The sequence below is a fragment of the Pelmatolapia mariae genome, linkage group LG16_19 (assembly GCF_036321145.2).
Source record: "Pelmatolapia mariae isolate MD_Pm_ZW linkage group LG16_19, Pm_UMD_F_2, whole genome shotgun sequence".
NCBI classification, from domain to species: Eukaryota; Metazoa; Chordata; class Actinopteri; order Cichliformes; family Cichlidae; genus Pelmatolapia; species Pelmatolapia mariae.
Genome location: NC_086241.1, coordinates 47351568 through 47369505, shown reverse-complemented (window position 1 = coordinate 47369505; position 17938 = coordinate 47351568). Strand labels below are relative to the sequence as shown.

Here is a 17938-nt window from a genome sequence, read left to right as displayed (position 1 = left end):
TATTCATATAAAATATTTACAGTAAAGCTGTTTGCTTTGTTTTCTTGGCACAACATCTCAGATGTTAAGTCGGATGTGAGTTAGTAACAAGACGTTTGCATTAAGTAGACCGCATTTTCAAACATGTAATGTCAGCACTGTGATTTGGTCTCATATCTGATGAGGAACCTCTGGAAATTGAAAATTATGACTCTTCCTCTGTAATGTCACTGAGTTCACAGCCCCTATAAGAAAACAAGTTTATTATTCATTTATTATCTAGACTTTTACTAAGTTAAAGCAGAAATGATTAGGATAAACCCACCTCAGAAATGTCAGCTCTGCTAAAAGGCCATCTTTAAGATCTTCCAAGCCTGTCTTCGATTTTCTCTGAACCTCAAACTCCATTTCTAGTTCTCTCAGAGTCTTTCTTAGTTTCTCCACAGTTTCCTGCATAAAATAAAAACATACTGTCATCTAGTTTTACTGAACATCTGTTCTAGCCAACCTCTCTTGTACCTTATGTTGTGCAGTGCTCTCCTGCCACTCTGTCTCCAAAAGAGTGATCCTCTGTTCCAGATGTGATCTCTTCACCTCCAGCCTCTGTATCTCCTCTCTCAGAGGCTTCAGCCCGGCTCTCAGGTCCACTGCCTGCTCCCTGGTTTTTCTCAAAGCTTCCTCCCCAACCTGCCTTCTCTTCAGCAGGGCCATGAGGCGAGGCTCGTACCAGCCTTCCAACATCTTCACACTGCCGCTGAGCCTTCGCTGCAGTCTGATGGAGGCCTGGCGACACTGGCTGATGTCGCTCATGGCCCTGGGCCTGCAGGGCTTAGTGGCCTGATCATGGAGGGAATTGAGCTGGTTCTGGTGGGCGTCCTCCAGCTGCACCAACTCCTGGGTCAGACTTTGAATTTGAGCCTTGAGTTCTTCCTATGAAGAGATGTAAAATAAGAATGAAAAGTATTAAATTTGATAAGGGAGGCTATTTTTACCTGTGGGTAAAAACATTCAGCAAATAAAAGGATCCGATATAGCAAGAGAGTGGAAATGGAAACTACCCAGTAGCTTAGTTGGGTACAAGAATTTATCTGAATGCTAATTTCTCTATAGGGTGCAAACAGTAGCTAGAACTAAAACATAACAAGAACTCATACTCATGATACTCAAATAACTGAAAATCAAACCATAAACAATCTGCAGCCATGATGATCCCAAGTTTTATATGATGTTGATATACTAGTCAAACCTACACTACAGAAGTAAATCATTAAATGTAAAGCCTGTGGTTTCTACCTGAGTAACAGCAGACTGAGCCACCTCGTACTCCTGCTCAGCTAGCTTCACCTGGCTCTGGATGCAGTCTCTGACTGTGGTGAACAGTTTCCTCTTTACCTGTTGCACATCCTCACAAACCGCAACATAATCCAGCTGAGCCAGAGTGAGAAGCCTGCGTGTTCCCTCCAGCTTTGCTCTCAGGTGCCCCACAACTTGCAGCATAGGTTCCTGCAGAACCAGAAGCTCCTGTATCAGCACATCTCTTTGCCTCTCTAGATGGCATACTCGCTGTATGCAGTGCTCAAAGAGTTCACCCAAGCTCTCCATGTCCATCTGTTCCGAGTGTAGAATAGGATCTCGAGCAAATTTACCTAGTGTTTCAGAGTCTGTGCGGTTGCTCAGTGAGATATCTTCAGAAAATCTCAGTTGCACATGTGAGTCATCAGTAGATAACATGGAGTTTCCATCCTGTACTGAGCTTTGATCATCCATGAGAGAATCTAAGAAAACAAGGCGAGAGCCATTAAAAACAGCACCTTGTAAGACTGTGGTTTTCAAAACACTTATTCCTTTACAGATTGTTTTATATGACAGAGGAATGAACTGTAAAGGCAAACACATCAATCATTCTGATAGCTGTTAAAGTTGAGAGGCCCGTCCTAAAGCTTCACACTACAGAACCTTTCAACCTGTCAAATAATTAAAGAAACAGCTTTTATTAACATAGATGTGTACTTACGTTGACTGGCAGTCCGACTAAATGTTCAGGCAGTTACTGTAATAGCACGGTTTTCTGTTAGGAAGAGCTCTGCAGTGTCTGTCTCCAGGAAAACAGAGGCACACTTTGTGTTTATTAATAACACTGGAGGCCTGGGAGAAACTCTATCTAAGACTCCCTCATGGGCTCACAAACCGTGTCAGTGCTGGGAGCAGACTCAGTGTGCTCTGGATGTGTCAGTTAGCGCATGTCCGGACCAGCCCGGGTGCCACAGAGAGCTATATTTACCCTTCTTCACAACCTGTTTCAATGTGTGTTTAAGAAGGTAGTGACATCATGGTGGAAAGCTGAGCTGAGCAATAACTTTCCACAAGTGTACCCCAGACTTCCTTACAGGCAAAGGTGTCAACATTAGCAGGACCATGCATGCTTTTCAATGAATATCTTCCTCCAGGACTCAGCTCAGCTGACCAAGTTTGCATGGTTCATGTAACAGTATTTGTTTGAGGTGTTTTGCATACTGCCTATCACACTCCTCGCAGACAAATGGAAACAAACACACACTCAGACATGTGAATGTGGATTTAATGAAGGAGGTGATCTGAAAGATGTGAACATCTTTAAGTAATAAGGTATATTTTTTATTATATAATACTATTAAAATACAAAATTTCATGTTAGTAACTTTGGATATTTTCAAGAATATCCAAAAGGTTAAAGAAGGACAAAGAACATTTTCTTCTTGTATTATTACAGTATTGTGCAAAAGTCTTGAGCCACCCGTCGTTTCTTTATGTTTTGCTGGAAACGTGTGCAAACATACATGCAAATACAGTATATAAACCAAAAATAGAGTGTGTACAGCTCTAACGAGCTTGAAACTCAACATTTGGTGTGACCACCTCTATTCACCACGCAAGCTTTTATCTACAGTTTCTATAAGTAGTCTTCATGAATAAAAAAAATGCTGACGTAAATACCTGAAACGTAAACTAACCGTGGGAAAATCAAGTTCCAGTTTCTCCCCAGTCTGCTACATGCCATTAGCTCGTTTTTCCTCGTTCCACCACTAGATGTCGCCAAATCAACGACCGCAGCCCCGCGCGCTCACCTGAGTGTGCCCAGCCTCCGTCAGGTGGGACCTCAGGTCGACTGCGGCGCGACTTTTCTCAGTAGTCCCACTTTTTGCTTCAGTGAAGCGTCCGCAGACAAACGACGCTGACAGCAGAGGACACGCTCTCCTGGCACCTTAAACGCGAGGGCTGAAGCCGGGCGTGCAAACACATCCAGGCTGCAGTTGTTTCCTGAAGTTTAACTTTTCACGGAAATGCTTCACCTGGAGTTTTCCTTCGGGCGCTGAAAGTTTGGAGTTGGAGAGCGAAGGCGAAGCAGGGTGACGCTTCAAATGGAGAGCGGCTAAATCAGTCTTTAAAGTTTCGTTACGGTACGTCTGACACTTCTTTTTTATCTGTCGAACTTAAGCGACAGATTAATGGCTACCTTACTGTGTTGGCATTATTTTTATTTATTTATTTATTTTGTTGGAATTCCTGCCGGGAAAGTCCCTCGAAACTGAGCTGTGGCGTGAATTTTAGGAGAAAGGGTTTAATATTTCTGCATAGGAAAATAAAATTAAAAACAGATAAGGATCAATATGATCGACTGGCTTTTGAAGGCGTGAAGAAAGTAGGTTTAGAAGTGAAGCTGTTATATCAGCATGATTCTTTTTCTTCCTAATGCAGCTTTTTAATTATGGGCAACATAAGTACGATAATTTTAGCCCAGAAGTAAAGAAAAACAGTCCATGCATGTCAGAACCAGGGATCTCAAGTCTGTTCGAATAAAGTTTGGTTCAAATTGCAACTCCATGGCTGGAGGTTGAGTATAGGCATGTATGGAAAACAAGGTGTGGGAGAGTTGCTTCTCAGCGTTAAGGGATCCTATACAGAGGTAATCTAAGACCTGTAGTGCTTCTCTTAGCTATGGAGCTCGTGACAATGAAGGGTATTGTGTTGGGTCCAGTCACTGATCCAGTAGCACACTTTTTACGGCATAGTCCCCTGACACTTCTTTTAATAAATGCCAGTTAACACGCACTTGATAACCCACTGCTTGCTGATTAACCCGAGGGAGATAACACGACCACCTTAGGACTCCCCTCCCTTTCCCCCTTTTGGCTGTCTGCTGTAGCAGCATCTGCTGGACTTTGGTCTGGAATGAGCTTCCAATAATCAAAACTTCTCTGAAAAACCAATCAGCACTTTCAGTTGTTTGGGTTGTTTTTTTTAGCTGCAGGTTTAGCTGTTATACCTTTCTAAAAGGTGAGGCTGAGACTGAGCCATTTGTTTAAAAAGGGTGTGTCACATACTGGTGCTCCTTCTTGGCCAGCCTGCCATGCTTGGGCTTGTACCTATTACAGGTGCGTTGTGTAAGCACTTTTGGATGCATGGCAGAACCCGGTAGAAACCCGAGATTTGGGGAGGGGAGCAGACGTTAAGGTAGAGATGAGATGACAAAAGGCAAGGTTGTGAGATGTGAGGAGAGGGCCGGGATGAAGATTACACTGGGAGCTAAGCGGTGTAAGTGCATTCGGATCTTGGGTAAGCAGACAGGTAGGTGCAGCTGTTCAGCTGTGTGCTGTGGTTCACACGTGACTGAGATCAGTGGAGGAAAGGGGAGAGCTGCCGGTCAAGAACGGCAACAACAGGAACAATCGAATGTTGCAAGAGACAAAATGCGCACGAGTGTGTGTGATCACCGAGTGACTGATTTCTGTGTGTCATGCAGGCCTGCAGAGAACGGAAACGCCTGACTGATGAGTGGAAGAAAGCAGGCCGTTAATCAGAGAGATTAACTGATGATTAAGTTAATCAATGAGCCCTTATCAAGAAATGAAGAATCCAATCAGTGGCTGTTAGCCGGCCATATAAGTCATCATGATTTACTCAATTTGGGACTGAGGCTGTTTACTTTAGTGTCTTTCTGAGGCTTCACATAAGTTGTGCTCTAAGCTCTTTCAAGTGTTTTTATTCCCACACTTGCCAGTGCCAAGCAACTGTCAGACGGAGTGAGCTTCAAACTGAAAGGATATTGTTTTGACTTGGGCTGAGCGGAGACACAAAGATGCCAGGATGTATTTTTAAACCTCGCTGTCCAGCTGTGTTTGCCTTTTCTGTGAGCTGGTCACTGCTGCTGCACAGCAGTTTCTTTTTATCTGCGTCTGACCTGTCAGTCCAGAGGTCTTTAAACTCTGCAGAGACTGCAGTCCAGACTTAGACCCCCAGCAACCCCTGGAGGCAAAGCAAACGAGACTTTGTCGCAACTCGCCAACTTTCCAGACTTTTTTTTTCTCTTTAAATCCAGCTTTTGGATTGAAAAAGGTAAGCACTGGCATTCACACCTTACCTCTAGTTAAGATTATCATTTAATAGATATCACTTTGCTGTTGCCCACCTACAGTACCTCCATTTGCAATCTGCCCTGTTTCCATAGAAGTTAAAATATTGCATAAACACAGGGAACAACAATCTGGGCCAGCGCACACAACCACACATTATAATGTTATCTCAAAATGACTTCCATGCGCCAGCCATTATCCATTTTTCTTTCATGGCGCTGTCTCCTAGAAGGCCACTGCATGGGGTGAAAAAAAGGGGAATAGGTGGAGGGGGTGAGGAGGTGTGTGTGTGTTTGATGCTGGGGGGGGGGGGGGAGATGAAAGCAGGATTGGAAAGAAGAGTTCCTCAGTCGGTAATTATAAATCTCTCAGGAATGCAGCTGCTGTTCTTACCAGACAAGCTGCTGCACGGCTACAGCGGCCTTGCAGCATGCCAAGTTGCATTTCCTTCCACAGATCTGTCTCTCTTTCTCGCACACACATGCACGCATACGTGCACGGACCATCTGTAACCGCCTTTAACCTCATAGCATTTTGGTTCATTTGTGTCATTATTGCCTTGCGGCGTTATTGTGTTTATTTGTATGACAGTTTCCTGAAACCGTACCCTTTTTGGAGCAAACAGAAGGACCACAAAGATGTCATCTTTCAGCTCGAAAGATTGCATCTATGACATGTGTGTTCATGCTCCAGGTCCTGGATTGAAAGTTCTGCTAGACATTTGGAGCCATTATGTATTCAAAAATGTTTCTATTGAGTCTAAGCTGAAAGAGGAGATCGCTTCCTTTATGGTGGGTGTATGGTGAATGGTTTCCTCGAGATTCCCTCGGCCCATAAAACGTGTCTCATTTCACCGGCTGTCCCTGGTTTCAGTTGTGAAAACCGCCTTGAGTTGTAGGAATTAAGTATTTCCAGTTTGTCTCTTATAGTGGCCACATCATCCATCACAGCAGCAGCGTTTCTTGCACATCAAGTGTTTGCATGAATATGCAGAGTTCTAGTTCAGGCAAGGCAGCTTAAGTCTTAGCAGCACTCTTCTTTGTTTGATAATGCCCAGAGAAGACAGCCAACGCCCTGACAGATGCCTGCAGGTGCTGAACAGTAACACCAGTTTTCTCACTGCTAAACACTTGCTATTTAGCTACAGAATGGCTGTAAGTGTGAAAACTGTTATTTTCCAAACTGGCTGTTACTGTAAACAACCTTCTGGTCTTTGAAAGAAGACTGGAACAGATCCAAAGCGCTCCTCCTCTCCCTAAAGGAGAATGAGCTTGTTGGTCTATTATGTTTCCTCTTCCTATGGTGACTAAACCATTTGCAGCCCGATCTTAACCTTGCTTGCTGCCAGCTGAGCAGTCGTGCCATGTGAAACCAACAGGTCAGGCTTTAGATGTGAATGGCCTTCTGGTTAAACTGAGCCAGTCCTAGTTCAAACAAAGGTGGCTGTCTGTATCATTGCCACACCCTCTTGGCTTTGCCTTATCCCCATGAGGCAGCAGAGTCTGCTCCATCAGCTTCCCTGTATGACTCACTGCAGTCAAAAGTTACACTTCCCCAAGCCCCCTCCTCCCCTCATCCCCCATGCAACTACTTGTGAAATTCTTATTGCTCATATTTACGTGATAAGACTCCAGTTTAAAGGGAGTGTTGTGTGAAGTCGCTGTAATGCACAGATGGCTGTTGGAGTCAAAAAAAGACAACAGTAATAGTTGTATTTGTGATACTCCACTTTGGCTCTGATCTGCCGAGGGTGTGCGCGCTTAACTTTAGTGTTTTGTTTTTTATTCCTGCCACAGCTAGCTTTCCGTCTTTTTTCTCTCCACGCTGGTTTGTCAAGGGAAGATGTTTGTAAGATCTGTGAGCTCTGTGGGGTATTATCCTTAATTTGTAACCACAGTAACTTTTTCTAAAGCGCTTTGCCTCAGGCAAGGCTGGTGTCATTGCTTTATGTTGCTGTAACTTAGCTGACCTGCCTGTTTAAATGTGGACACGAGACCTGGATTTGTTCTGGAATTCAATTTCCCGAGTTGGCTTTGACTGTTTAACCACAACATTGAAACCCACCTTCCTGATATCATTTAGGTCTCCTTCATGCCCACACTACAGCTCTTTATTCTAGGGGACATGGACAGCTTTGGTCCTTGTGGGGTGGGGCCTCTGTGGATCAGGCTTGTTGCAGCATATCCCAAACAGGCACAGAGAAGGAAGAGCATGGAAGTCGGGGTCAATATCTTGTACTGTGTTGTTAGGCAGGTTTTTCTGTAGCTAGGGCAGTGAGGAGTACACATTTCAGAGGTGGCTGTGTATATCAATGATACACCCTCTTGTCTTTTCCTTGTACTCATGAGGCAGTAGACAGTAAGGAGACAGTGAGGAGGACTGGACAGGCTGCAGCAAGATTTTCTTTTCAAATCAACCAGATGAGCTATTACAGTGGGAGACATTGCCATGCTGCAAGTTCTGCTGACACTGGGGAGTGCCATTGCCATGGAGTTGTGTACTTGATGTGCAGTAATGTTTGGATGGGTGGTACTGTGTAGCACCAAAGTGGTCAAAAACTACAAAATAAACAAAGAAATTCCATAAAATGCAGCAAAAAAATATATTGTTAGGAATAAAAGTAGTCTTTAATTTGTTTGATCTGTAAAATGACTGCGTATTTATTTACCTTTGAACATATGTAGACACTTGTGTATCTACTTTTTCTATTTAATTCTCTATTTATAAACTTTGTATGTACTTGGACATAAATAATGTTTTATTTTTTCTTTTACATTTCTGCTTCATTATGCAAATGAAGAATGATATTCAAAGTTTGTCATGAGGTCAGCTTTAACAACAACATTACAAAATAGTTTAAAAAAAATCAACAAATTACATGGGAAAGTAAATTTTAACCAAAGATAAACAAAAGCTAATTTAAACAAACTTATGTCCTTTTGGTTAATTTCTCATATACTATTTGGTGCATTAAATTGCATATTAGTTATGTCTGTACTTCAGCCGCCGCTGGTTTTAACATTGCGGCCAAATGGCGTATACTGTAGCGGTCAGTAGTGCATAATCAATAAATCGTCTTTCCAGATATGCTCAGTCTATTTGTCAAGAGTGTGTAAACTATTATCAGCTCCTGTTTACTTCATGCTGGTGTGTACACACTGCTGTCAATGTCAGTCGGTCTGCAGGTATTGACACACCACGTTGAGGTTTGCTGCGTTAGAGAGGTATCTTCTGTCCAACGCAAAGCTTGACGTCTTTTGTAAAGGATAAGTAAACAGCGTGTTGGAACACATGCCTGCTCTGGCAGGCTGGGGTTGGGTTTAAAAACCACAGCAGGTTTTGCGTGCGCATGCGCTCGTTTGTGTGTGTGTGTCAGAAAGAGAGAGAGACGTGTAGAAAGGGCACACAGCTGTTTTTGTTTGTAAATCAGCTTATGTCTTGATCGTGATCTTTTCTGAATATATTATACACACAGATGTGCTGTGTCACTACAAATCCTCCCAAATGCTCTGATTTTAGATTCTTTTGAGCCCTGAGTTTGTGTGTCAACTGTAACAAAGGTTTGGTGTTTAGTAATTGCTGGGGCAATAAAGCAGCTCTGTAATTAGCATGTTGATGCTTTATTTTGAAAAGTAATGGTGTGTTTAAAGCTTATTTGCTAGAGAAAGAATTGTGATAGGAATTTTTAAAATCTAAATAACCATTTAGTAAATCTCCTCATGAAAGAAACAAACAAACAGTGACTTTTTTTTTTTTTAAGGAAACTCCACTGTGTACGTCACCAAATTAGATTTGTTTGTAAAATGGAAAATTGCAGGTTGGAATTGTGGCATGAGTCAACTCTTTGTGACCAGACTGCACAGACAGTGATCCGCTGGGTGGTCTCGTCTACATCCTAGACTTCTTAGTATTGCTCTGCTCCCTCTGAGGGGGAAGTAACACGAGAAGTTGTTGCACTCCCCTCTTCTCCCATGAGAGGCGTCTTGATTATTGGCGGCTGAAGCCAGTGCAGATGCATGGATGTTAGTCATGCCCTAATGACTGTAATTTGGAGCAGGAGAAACACAGGGCTGAGTGCGGGGAGAGGCCTCGTAATTTTCTCTGAAAAGGATGGATACCCTTTCTTTTTTACTAGCCTTTCACTGCAGCTCACTCCTCATGGGGCACCGGCTACACACACATACACACACACACTGGCACTTTGTCATTTCAGATGTGCGGCAGTGGATAACAAGTTCAGCTTGTCCAGATTAAGATGACAAACTCCTTCAAAAACACCCACATTATGTATAATGTTTAGAAAAGCTTTCAAGCTCTTCAAGTATTCATCTTAAGCCTCTCAGACTGAACTGCATACTTCAGGCATGAGTTTGGGTGCAAACTTCTTTCTGGTGAGGCCAGAAACTTAATTAATTCTGTTCCTTCTTCCATATAAGCGGCATTGTTTGGACTCAAATATCTCTGCAAGGATTGGCTTCATCAAGGATGAATGCTGCCATCCAGATACCTACCATCCAGATATTGCAAGTTGGAAGTGACGTCACTCTCGAGTTAGCACGTTCCAGAAAAAGCTAGGAAAAACAGGATTTGTTTGGGTTCTTAGCGAGGTAATGTCATTCAGGTATTACTAGAAATACAGCATAATACTTTCATGGACAGAACCTGATGAGTACTCTGCATAAAAAAACACATTGTCTTTTAATTGAAGATTTAAAAAACAAACAAAGAAACAAACTAAAAAAAAACCCAACTACTGTTTACATTCAGTGCTGCCATCTTCGATTGCTAGCTTGAGGTTGGTCTGCTCCAACTTTCTGAGTGTTTGAGTTCAGTGGGCGTTCCACAAAACATTTCCGGATGGGAACTCGGAATTTCTGAGCCCCAGTGACATTTTTGTGTCCTTCAGGATAAATCAGGGGACTTGAAAAATATCACCAGGTCAGAATTTAAACTGTTCATGGAAATACTTACAAAACACCCTGAGGGGTGAACTATGAAAGAGTTCAAACATGGCCAGGCTTTCTTTCCATTAGCTGGCTTGACAAAACCTAAAGTCCTAGTCGGAGGCAACAGATATCATGACAGCTGTTATCAACCTTTTCTGTTTAGACTGGCTTTCCGCTTCTCAGGCTCCATGCACGGTCACATAGAAAGGTGTGTTACACACGTCATATGACTCTTCTTCCACATTAAATAATCCCTGTGAGTGTCACATACTCACAGTTAAAGTTAGATAAGGATAAAGTGGTGATATAAATGGGTGAAAAAACATATATAGAAAAACGCAACAGCAAAATTCCACACTGTTGCAAAGAAGGCATGACGTTAATGCCACAGGAAAACACTAATATTGGGATATAATGCACCGAGGCACAGACTGCTAAAATAAGTTATATTTTTAACCATCCATATTGTTCTGTTTATCCAGTCTGGGGTTGTGTGAGGCAGGTATCTGTCCAAGCTGTCATAGAGCGAGAGGCAGGGTACGCCCTGGACAGGTCGCTAGTCTATCACAGGGCACACACACATAGAGAGAGAACTATTCACGCAGCCAATTTGAAATCGCCAATTAACCTAACCACATGCATGTCTTTGGAGTGTGGGAGGAAGCCGGAATTCCTGGAGAGGACTCAGGCAGACACGGAGAGAACATCCAAACTGCACACAGAAAGGCCCAAGACTACATCTAAACCCAGGGCTGGACTGCTAACCACTACACCACCATGATGGCCGCTATATTTGCTATTTATAATGTTGTTTTTTTCTAATGTGACAGCTGCACATTAGAACTACGAAACGGAAAACCTAATATATTTAAACATTAAAGGTTACTGTTCCACAGCCTAATAAAGGAGACATGCATATCGCTTTAGTTTGTGGCCGATCCAAGGGAAATATTCTTTTTCTAAGTGGGAAATGCCACGATTTGGTTCTAATCTGTGCTCTAGAAGCTGCAATTCCAGCAGTGCATCTTTTACTTAGATTCAAAAGCAGCCACAGTTGATGCAAGTCGCATCTGAAATCATTTCAGAGCCTTGGTGCAACTACGGCAGAAGTTATTTATATATATATATATATAATCCTACTTTATCAAGATTTGACCCAAAACTAAAGAAAATGTTACTTCATAAACAGAATGTCAAACATCTGGTTTTAAAAGTGCACATCTGCTTAAATATCTTCCACATGATGCACCCAGACCAGAGTCGTCTTACTTCCCTGTTGCAGTTTTGATAATGAGAGGCTGTTTTGGAAAAAGTCCCATTTGTAAATCCTCAGAGAACACGACTTTGGGTTTGTGTGGTTTAGTTTCATGTCTCACCAACTTAAGGTTCAAAGTGTTCCTAGAAACATGTTTGGCTGTGTTACTCACACGTTACTTAAATCTTTTTGGAAAAAGCAGCACAGCAGCCAAAAAAACAACTTATGCCTGAACTTTGTCGACTGCACCGGGGGATTCATAATTTACTCGCTCAGACTCAACTCCCACCTTCCCTAATTCTTTGTCTGCTTACAAGTTCCTGTCATCTTAAGAGTTTGTCCCTATTTTCAGACTATGATTTGGACACAAGTATCTAATAAAAACCGCAGCTGGAAAAAGTCCAGTGTAAGCTTACAGATCCCCAGGAGCAGGGCTGGGAAATCTGCCTCAGAGTAGGGAAGTTTAACAAGGTGACGGGCGGAGGAAGGAAGCAAAGCGAGGCCGATGAGCTCATTCAGTGGATGATGAATAAAACAATAGTAAAGGAAAACAATGAGGGATGACAATAAAAAGTGCGTGAATGGACACACTCACTGGTTGCCGTTTATTTTGTGTCTTTTTGCTCTTCTTAGCGTGCTGCTGTGCCTGTATGTATGCAGTGCGTGAGCTTATGGGTGCGGCTTTGTGAATTATGACTCCACGTTATGGAATGAAGGGAGCGGTGCCAGTTCTTTCTTTGTAGAGCTGAAGTTTGGTTTAGAGGCTGGAGGGGGTCTGTGTAGGATAGAGTGTGCTGGCTGAATGAGCAGTGACCACGGAGACACACAAACACAGGAGGAGTGGTCTGAGTAAAATAGACTTTGCTACCAGGGATACATGTCGGATATATTTGTAGTCGTTTTTAGGTTTTGCTGCCCAGAGTTGTGCCTCTGTGCTTATGAAGAGGTTACATTTTCTGTTGTCTGTGTGGTTGTTTGTTGCTTTGGATCTACGTTAGCTACCAACAACGTAGCAATTGTTCTCCCTGGTAATCATTACATCATAAAATCAAGCTATTGTAAATACATGATTAGGCAGCTGAACCAATGATGCAAATAAATGCAAGGCTAAAAGTCCATCCATCCTATTATCATGAATGTCATATTTTTACAAGTGCACCGAGGGACTCTATTTAACTTTGACCACTAACCACTAAGTAGAAATTTGTGGCAAAGGCCAAGGCCTCACATAACATCATATTCATTCCAACATTTGCCACGAACATGATTTTAACTTGATGAATTGATGACATTATTTATCTCCGAGGTCAAAGGTGAAAGGTCAGCTACGCTATGAAATGATAGCTAGTGCTATCCCCTCTGTTATGGCACTACTAGCTAGTGCCATAACAGAGGGGCCAGTGCTCATCTTGAAGCTGTGGTTACAGTATAAATGTTCTAATGTCATGGTTGCAACTTTGTGCTGACCAAGTTTAGATACACCTAATTCCTTCCTTCAAAGTCTTGCCTGCTTGTGTTACATGAACCTGGATAGAAATGGATTCAAACTGTAGCTTGTCTGGTCGGTGCAGGCAAAGGCGTTAATTCTAGATTTGTAGTGTCAAGCTTTTCCGAAAGCATTACTGCAAGCTTTAACTTGAAATGTAAACAACACACATGTGGAAGTATATGACAATAAGGGATATTTATCTTTTGATTTTTCAGGAAATCAAACTAAGAAAATACACTTATTGTAAGAACACTGAATTTTGGAAGTTCTCGAGTTAAAGGGTTTCTGTGCTGAACCCAACTTTCTGTTATGCAGTAAGTTGAGTTTTCTTAATGACAGGGCAGCTCTGACAAGTAGTAAAGGTAACATTTTGTCGACTTTTCATTCAAAACTCACTGTGACTGATTTATCACCTTAAGTAGGCCTCTACTCTCTGCAAGCTGATTGTTACTGGGATTGGGGAAAAACAGTGGGAGAGAGTTTTCGGGTCTTTCATTTATTCTCTCTTCTTGAGCGCTGGTGCATGTGTTGCTTGGATGAGAACTAATTGTAATATCTTTCCTGTTTCTCAGGGTGTAGCTCCAGTGTGAGGTGGGATGTCAAACCGTGACTCACTGGGGTTTGGGGACCTGCTTCCCCAGGATGTGGTCAACATTTTTGCTCACGAGAAGCACAGCAAAAAGGGGCGGAAGAAGCGCACTCGTTCCTTGGGTCGCGCTCTGGGCTGGCTGAAGGGTAAGAGGAGGAAGAATCTGAGCCTGAATGAGAAGAACCCCGGGCTGGGTCCTGCTCTGGACCTGGCTTTGGATGGGCACCCTGCTGGGAATCAGGGTGGACACAAGGGAGGACAGAAGTCTGGAAGGCAGGCTCATCTGCAGGGCAACAGCCATGGTAAAATCCCACATGGTCTCATTTGATGTTGTATTTTTGATAGTTTATGAACTATTTTAATTATCAGTCTAAACATTGTTTGATTTTAAGTTTCCCATTGTGTTTTATACTTTTTATTTCATATTATTTCACCTCAGAATTCAAAGAGTTTTTTCTTGTCCATAAACATATAAATTACGTATAGCTCAGTCATTCAGTAAGACAGTCTGTAGTTTCTCTTCTACTGCATCTTAATTTCAGCAGGTTAGCCACAATTTTGGACATCAAACCATCCTTCATAAAGTCTATTCTTGCACTGCAAATTATGACATAAGGTACCTTTGACAGACATGCAAATCCAAAACATAAAGCATGCTTATTGTTGTGCTGATAAATTCCCCGTCTCCATTGAGGCTGTGCCAGTTGATCTACATTTTGTACTGACATGAATCAGGCAAATATGTATCTGTCAGGAAGGAATGACTCTTAAAATGTAAAGTCACCCAGACTAAGTACATTACGACGAGGTGAAGTGATTTGTTGTTGCACCAGTTTAGAGCAGTATGTTCTTTTAATGTGTCATCTGTGATGGATAAAGACAAAGTCCTGGGAACCGGCTTGATATCCTGTGTATCGGTTCCCAGGTATGTTTGCTTGCTTTCTGAAGGGATGTTTAAACAGACTGACTTACTCCTCGCCTTCTGACCTTCAGCACACTTTGTTTGCTGTGAAGAAATCTGTCCGTCCTGTTCTGTGACTCCATTGCTTGCTTACCTCGTCTTCAGGTTACATGGGAGCACTGTGGCACACTTTCAAACAGGACAGACTCTAAGCGGATAGTGGGGTTTAACCTCACAGTCACCAGCTTCAGTAAAGGCAGTACATAAGATACTCGCAATCTCTTAAAGGGGACCTTTTTTGCTTTTCTTTAATTTTCTGTCATCTTTGTAGTATGCACTGTTAAAATGGTGAATGCGCATATTAAACAGAGCCCAAGCCTGAAATAATGAGGACATGTGCAAGTGATCCTAGTAAACAAAAGCTAAACAACAACCCCGCCTATCTGCTGTCAAGGCATTCAGTTTATGAGAGGCAGCCAGTCAGAAGATAGCCTCCCCCTTGGGTGACTGCTAGGGGTAACACTTGTTTCTCTTTTTTGAACTGAGTGGCTTCTTTCATATTTTAGGCCTTCCCAAACAAAATGACTGGGTGTGCGTCAGAAATTAGTGAGGTTGATCTCTGCCTTACTAGATCTCCCTTGGAGAAACCATGTCATCAAACCAGGTGTCAAAACTCGTCATTAAGGCTACAAGGGAGATCGTCAGACATCGTCTTTATGGGGGAAAGTGCTGAAATGGCTTCATTCTCGTGGAATTTGTTCTAGTAGAATCCATGACTAAAAGTATGGAGTTGGGAATGAGCACACTAGGTCTCCTTTAAGAAACTTCTGGGAACACTTAGACTTTCCCCTGAGCTGTACTCTGCAGATCTTGTTGCAGCTTGCAGAGGTGCAGCAATATACCAGTCCTGTTTTTTCTCTGTGAACACTATTGTCTTCAGCATAGTCTGGTGGGAACTGTGGGTGCTAACGTTAGTTTTATACCCTGATTAATCACACCTACATGCAGTCAGACCTGAAACGTAAAAACATTCCACAAACAAGCGGAACCTTGTTTTAGTGAGACTGCTTATGCTAAAACCATGAAAGTACAAATGGTGTTTCATTTGCTCAGGGCTGTTTAACGTGTCTTTGTCTGGCAGTGCTTGGCTAATTAGTTTACGACAGAGGAGGTTCCTCTTGTTTCTTGTAGTTGGAGCTGTAATCTCTGTGCAATGGTGAGAGGCATCGGGGATTTCCATAAGATCCAGACTCCTTCAGTCTGACATCGTCTAACTATACCCAAAACATTCGATGAATATGTATAGACTTGTTTTCAGTCACATCTGTGGATTCGGGAGATCATAAATGAATGTATGCATAAAGACGTCAGTACATTTTGTGACTGCGTCACACAATCTTTGCACTTTGTTGAGCTACTCGTGTTAGGTCCCAGCAGTTTTTGTTTAAAAAGTAAATTCTAAAGTGAGATAAGGCATTTCTGCTCTGCCAAGGTTGGCATAGAGGCTGACTCCCACACTGGGCATGGGTCAAGAATGTCTCCACTACACTTCTGAATACATGCACTCGACTAGAGATGCATAAAACCACTACTTTTTGGATTTAAAAAAAAAAAAAAGAAGAAAGTTGGACGGACATTATTGTGAAAGCAATCTCAGAAAATGTTTTTAATGGTATAAATTTAGCCTAAAGGTTGCATAAATTTATCTTTGGAAAGCCAGGGTTCTTAACTGTTAACTGTGATTCATGTGCCAGGTATAGATGTACGCTGCTATTGAGCCCTTAGCAATGAATATGGCGTGTGTATGCCGTGCCGATTGTTGGTGCTGGCAACAACCGCTGCAAGCTTCTCAGCAGACACTTCCTCAGATTAGAGAAGGAGCTCAGCGTTCCCAAAACGCATCCAGAGGAGGTTTATTACGGAAGCAAGATGTGGTGCAATGTAACACATTTGCCCAGAAAATTTAATACCTCCAGCTGAGCCCCTGATGATGATCTGTATTGATGCCAGAGGGGCCTCCTGCCCAATAAATGCCTGGTATGGCAGGCATTGTGCCAGTTAATTAAAAGCCATGCCAGGACTGTTACAGTGAGGGAGGAACAAGGTGTTCTGCTTTTTCTGATCTCTCCATGCATACTGTTTCTTTCTGCACTGAAACACTGTACACGTAGTATATCAGACAAGAGTGTAGGGATGCCTATCAGAGCACAATACTTTCTGTTAATAAAAGAGAATGTGACAATTTTTGGTATTGGTGACAGGCACAATGTAGCGTGAGTGCCAGTGCATTTTTTAAATTAGATATTGTCACCTTAAAGGTACAGTCAGTAATGTTTTGAGGTTATTTAATAGAAAAGAAGGATACCTGTATTCATAAATATACATAGAATAGTGTGTAATTACATCTTGCAACAAACTAAGGCATTCTAATAAACTTATAATTTGTCTTTTAAAAATAAATAGGAGTTGGTTGTGGTTTAAGGAAGTCACCATATTCCTTCTTCATATTTGAATACAGTGTTTGGGAAGGACCTCTCCTTTTAGACTAGTGGTGTTTTACGTATGTGGCTAGAGACCAGCCACATACGTGCTGTAGTTGTGTTTGTGTTCTGTCGTGGGAAGTTTAAAAATGTGCCTGCACCTTCTGACTCAGGGCATCAAGGGTCATACCTATGTTTTATTGTCAGAGAATAGGTTACCTTAACCAAAGAAGTAAAAATGCAAGAAGGCAAAAGACAACACCACTGGCATCCTAAAAATCCTCTTTCTCCTCAACTCAAGCCTCGACTTCTGAACTGGAGTCAGGCCTCTAACACACAAACGTGCACAAACATGTTTATTTTACCCATTATTGTTGCAGTTATTTAATGTCAGCAGATCAGAAAAGAGCTGGCTAAAAAACAACAGCTGGTTGTAATCTAACATTATACCAGCTAATATTAGTTTTGAGTGTCCCACTTTCCCAATGATAAACAGTTTAATTACATTCTCAAGACTTTATGCTGTGTCCCAGATACTGTAACTTGGATGTTGGAGCATGTTTCAGAAAAAGTGAGGAAAAGCAGGATTTGTTTTGCGATTCATGTATCACTAGCAATTTTTTTTTTTGCATTTAAAACAATTGCATCATGTTCATGTATAGAGTATGATCAGTGCTCTGTGTATGGCTTATTTGATGATTCATAAATACACAACAGTGGCCGTACAGATAAATTTTTTTAGTACTGTTTACGTTAAGTGCTGTAATCTTTGATTGCTAATTCGGGTTTGGTGGGGCTACTCCGACCTTCCAAGTGGGAAATCTGAGTTGAGAAGGCTTCCGAGACTTACATTTTGACTGGGAACTTGGAAATTTCGACTTCCGGTTTATTCAGCCATGCAGCAAATAG

General features: G+C 42.1%; 2 protein-coding genes across 2 annotated transcripts in view; one reads left to right on the top strand and one right to left on the bottom strand.

The window, feature by feature from the left end:
- Positions 1–116: 116 nt before the first annotated feature.
- On the bottom strand, positions 117–1587 carry LOC134644458 (syncoilin). The gene is made up of 4 exons (XM_063497529.1): positions 1273–1587; positions 499–909; positions 305–429; positions 117–224 (listed from the first exon to the last, which is right to left on the bottom strand). Exons 1-4 carry the CDS (start codon positions 1585–1587, stop codon positions 185–187), a joined length of 891 nt encoding a protein of 296 aa, XP_063353599.1. The 3' UTR covers positions 117–184.
- A 1508-nt stretch (positions 1588–3095) lies between these two features.
- si:dkey-157l19.2 (NHS-like protein 3) overlaps positions 3096–17938 on the top strand; it is a 30490-nt gene continuing 15647 nt past the window's right edge. The window contains exons 1-2 of the mRNA XM_063498580.1: positions 3096–3416; positions 13632–13950. Of these exons, the coding sequence (XP_063354650.1) occupies positions 13656–13950 (295 nt within the window). The 5' untranslated portion in view covers positions 3096–3416; positions 13632–13655. The remainder of the gene's footprint in view (positions 3417–13631; positions 13951–17938) is intronic.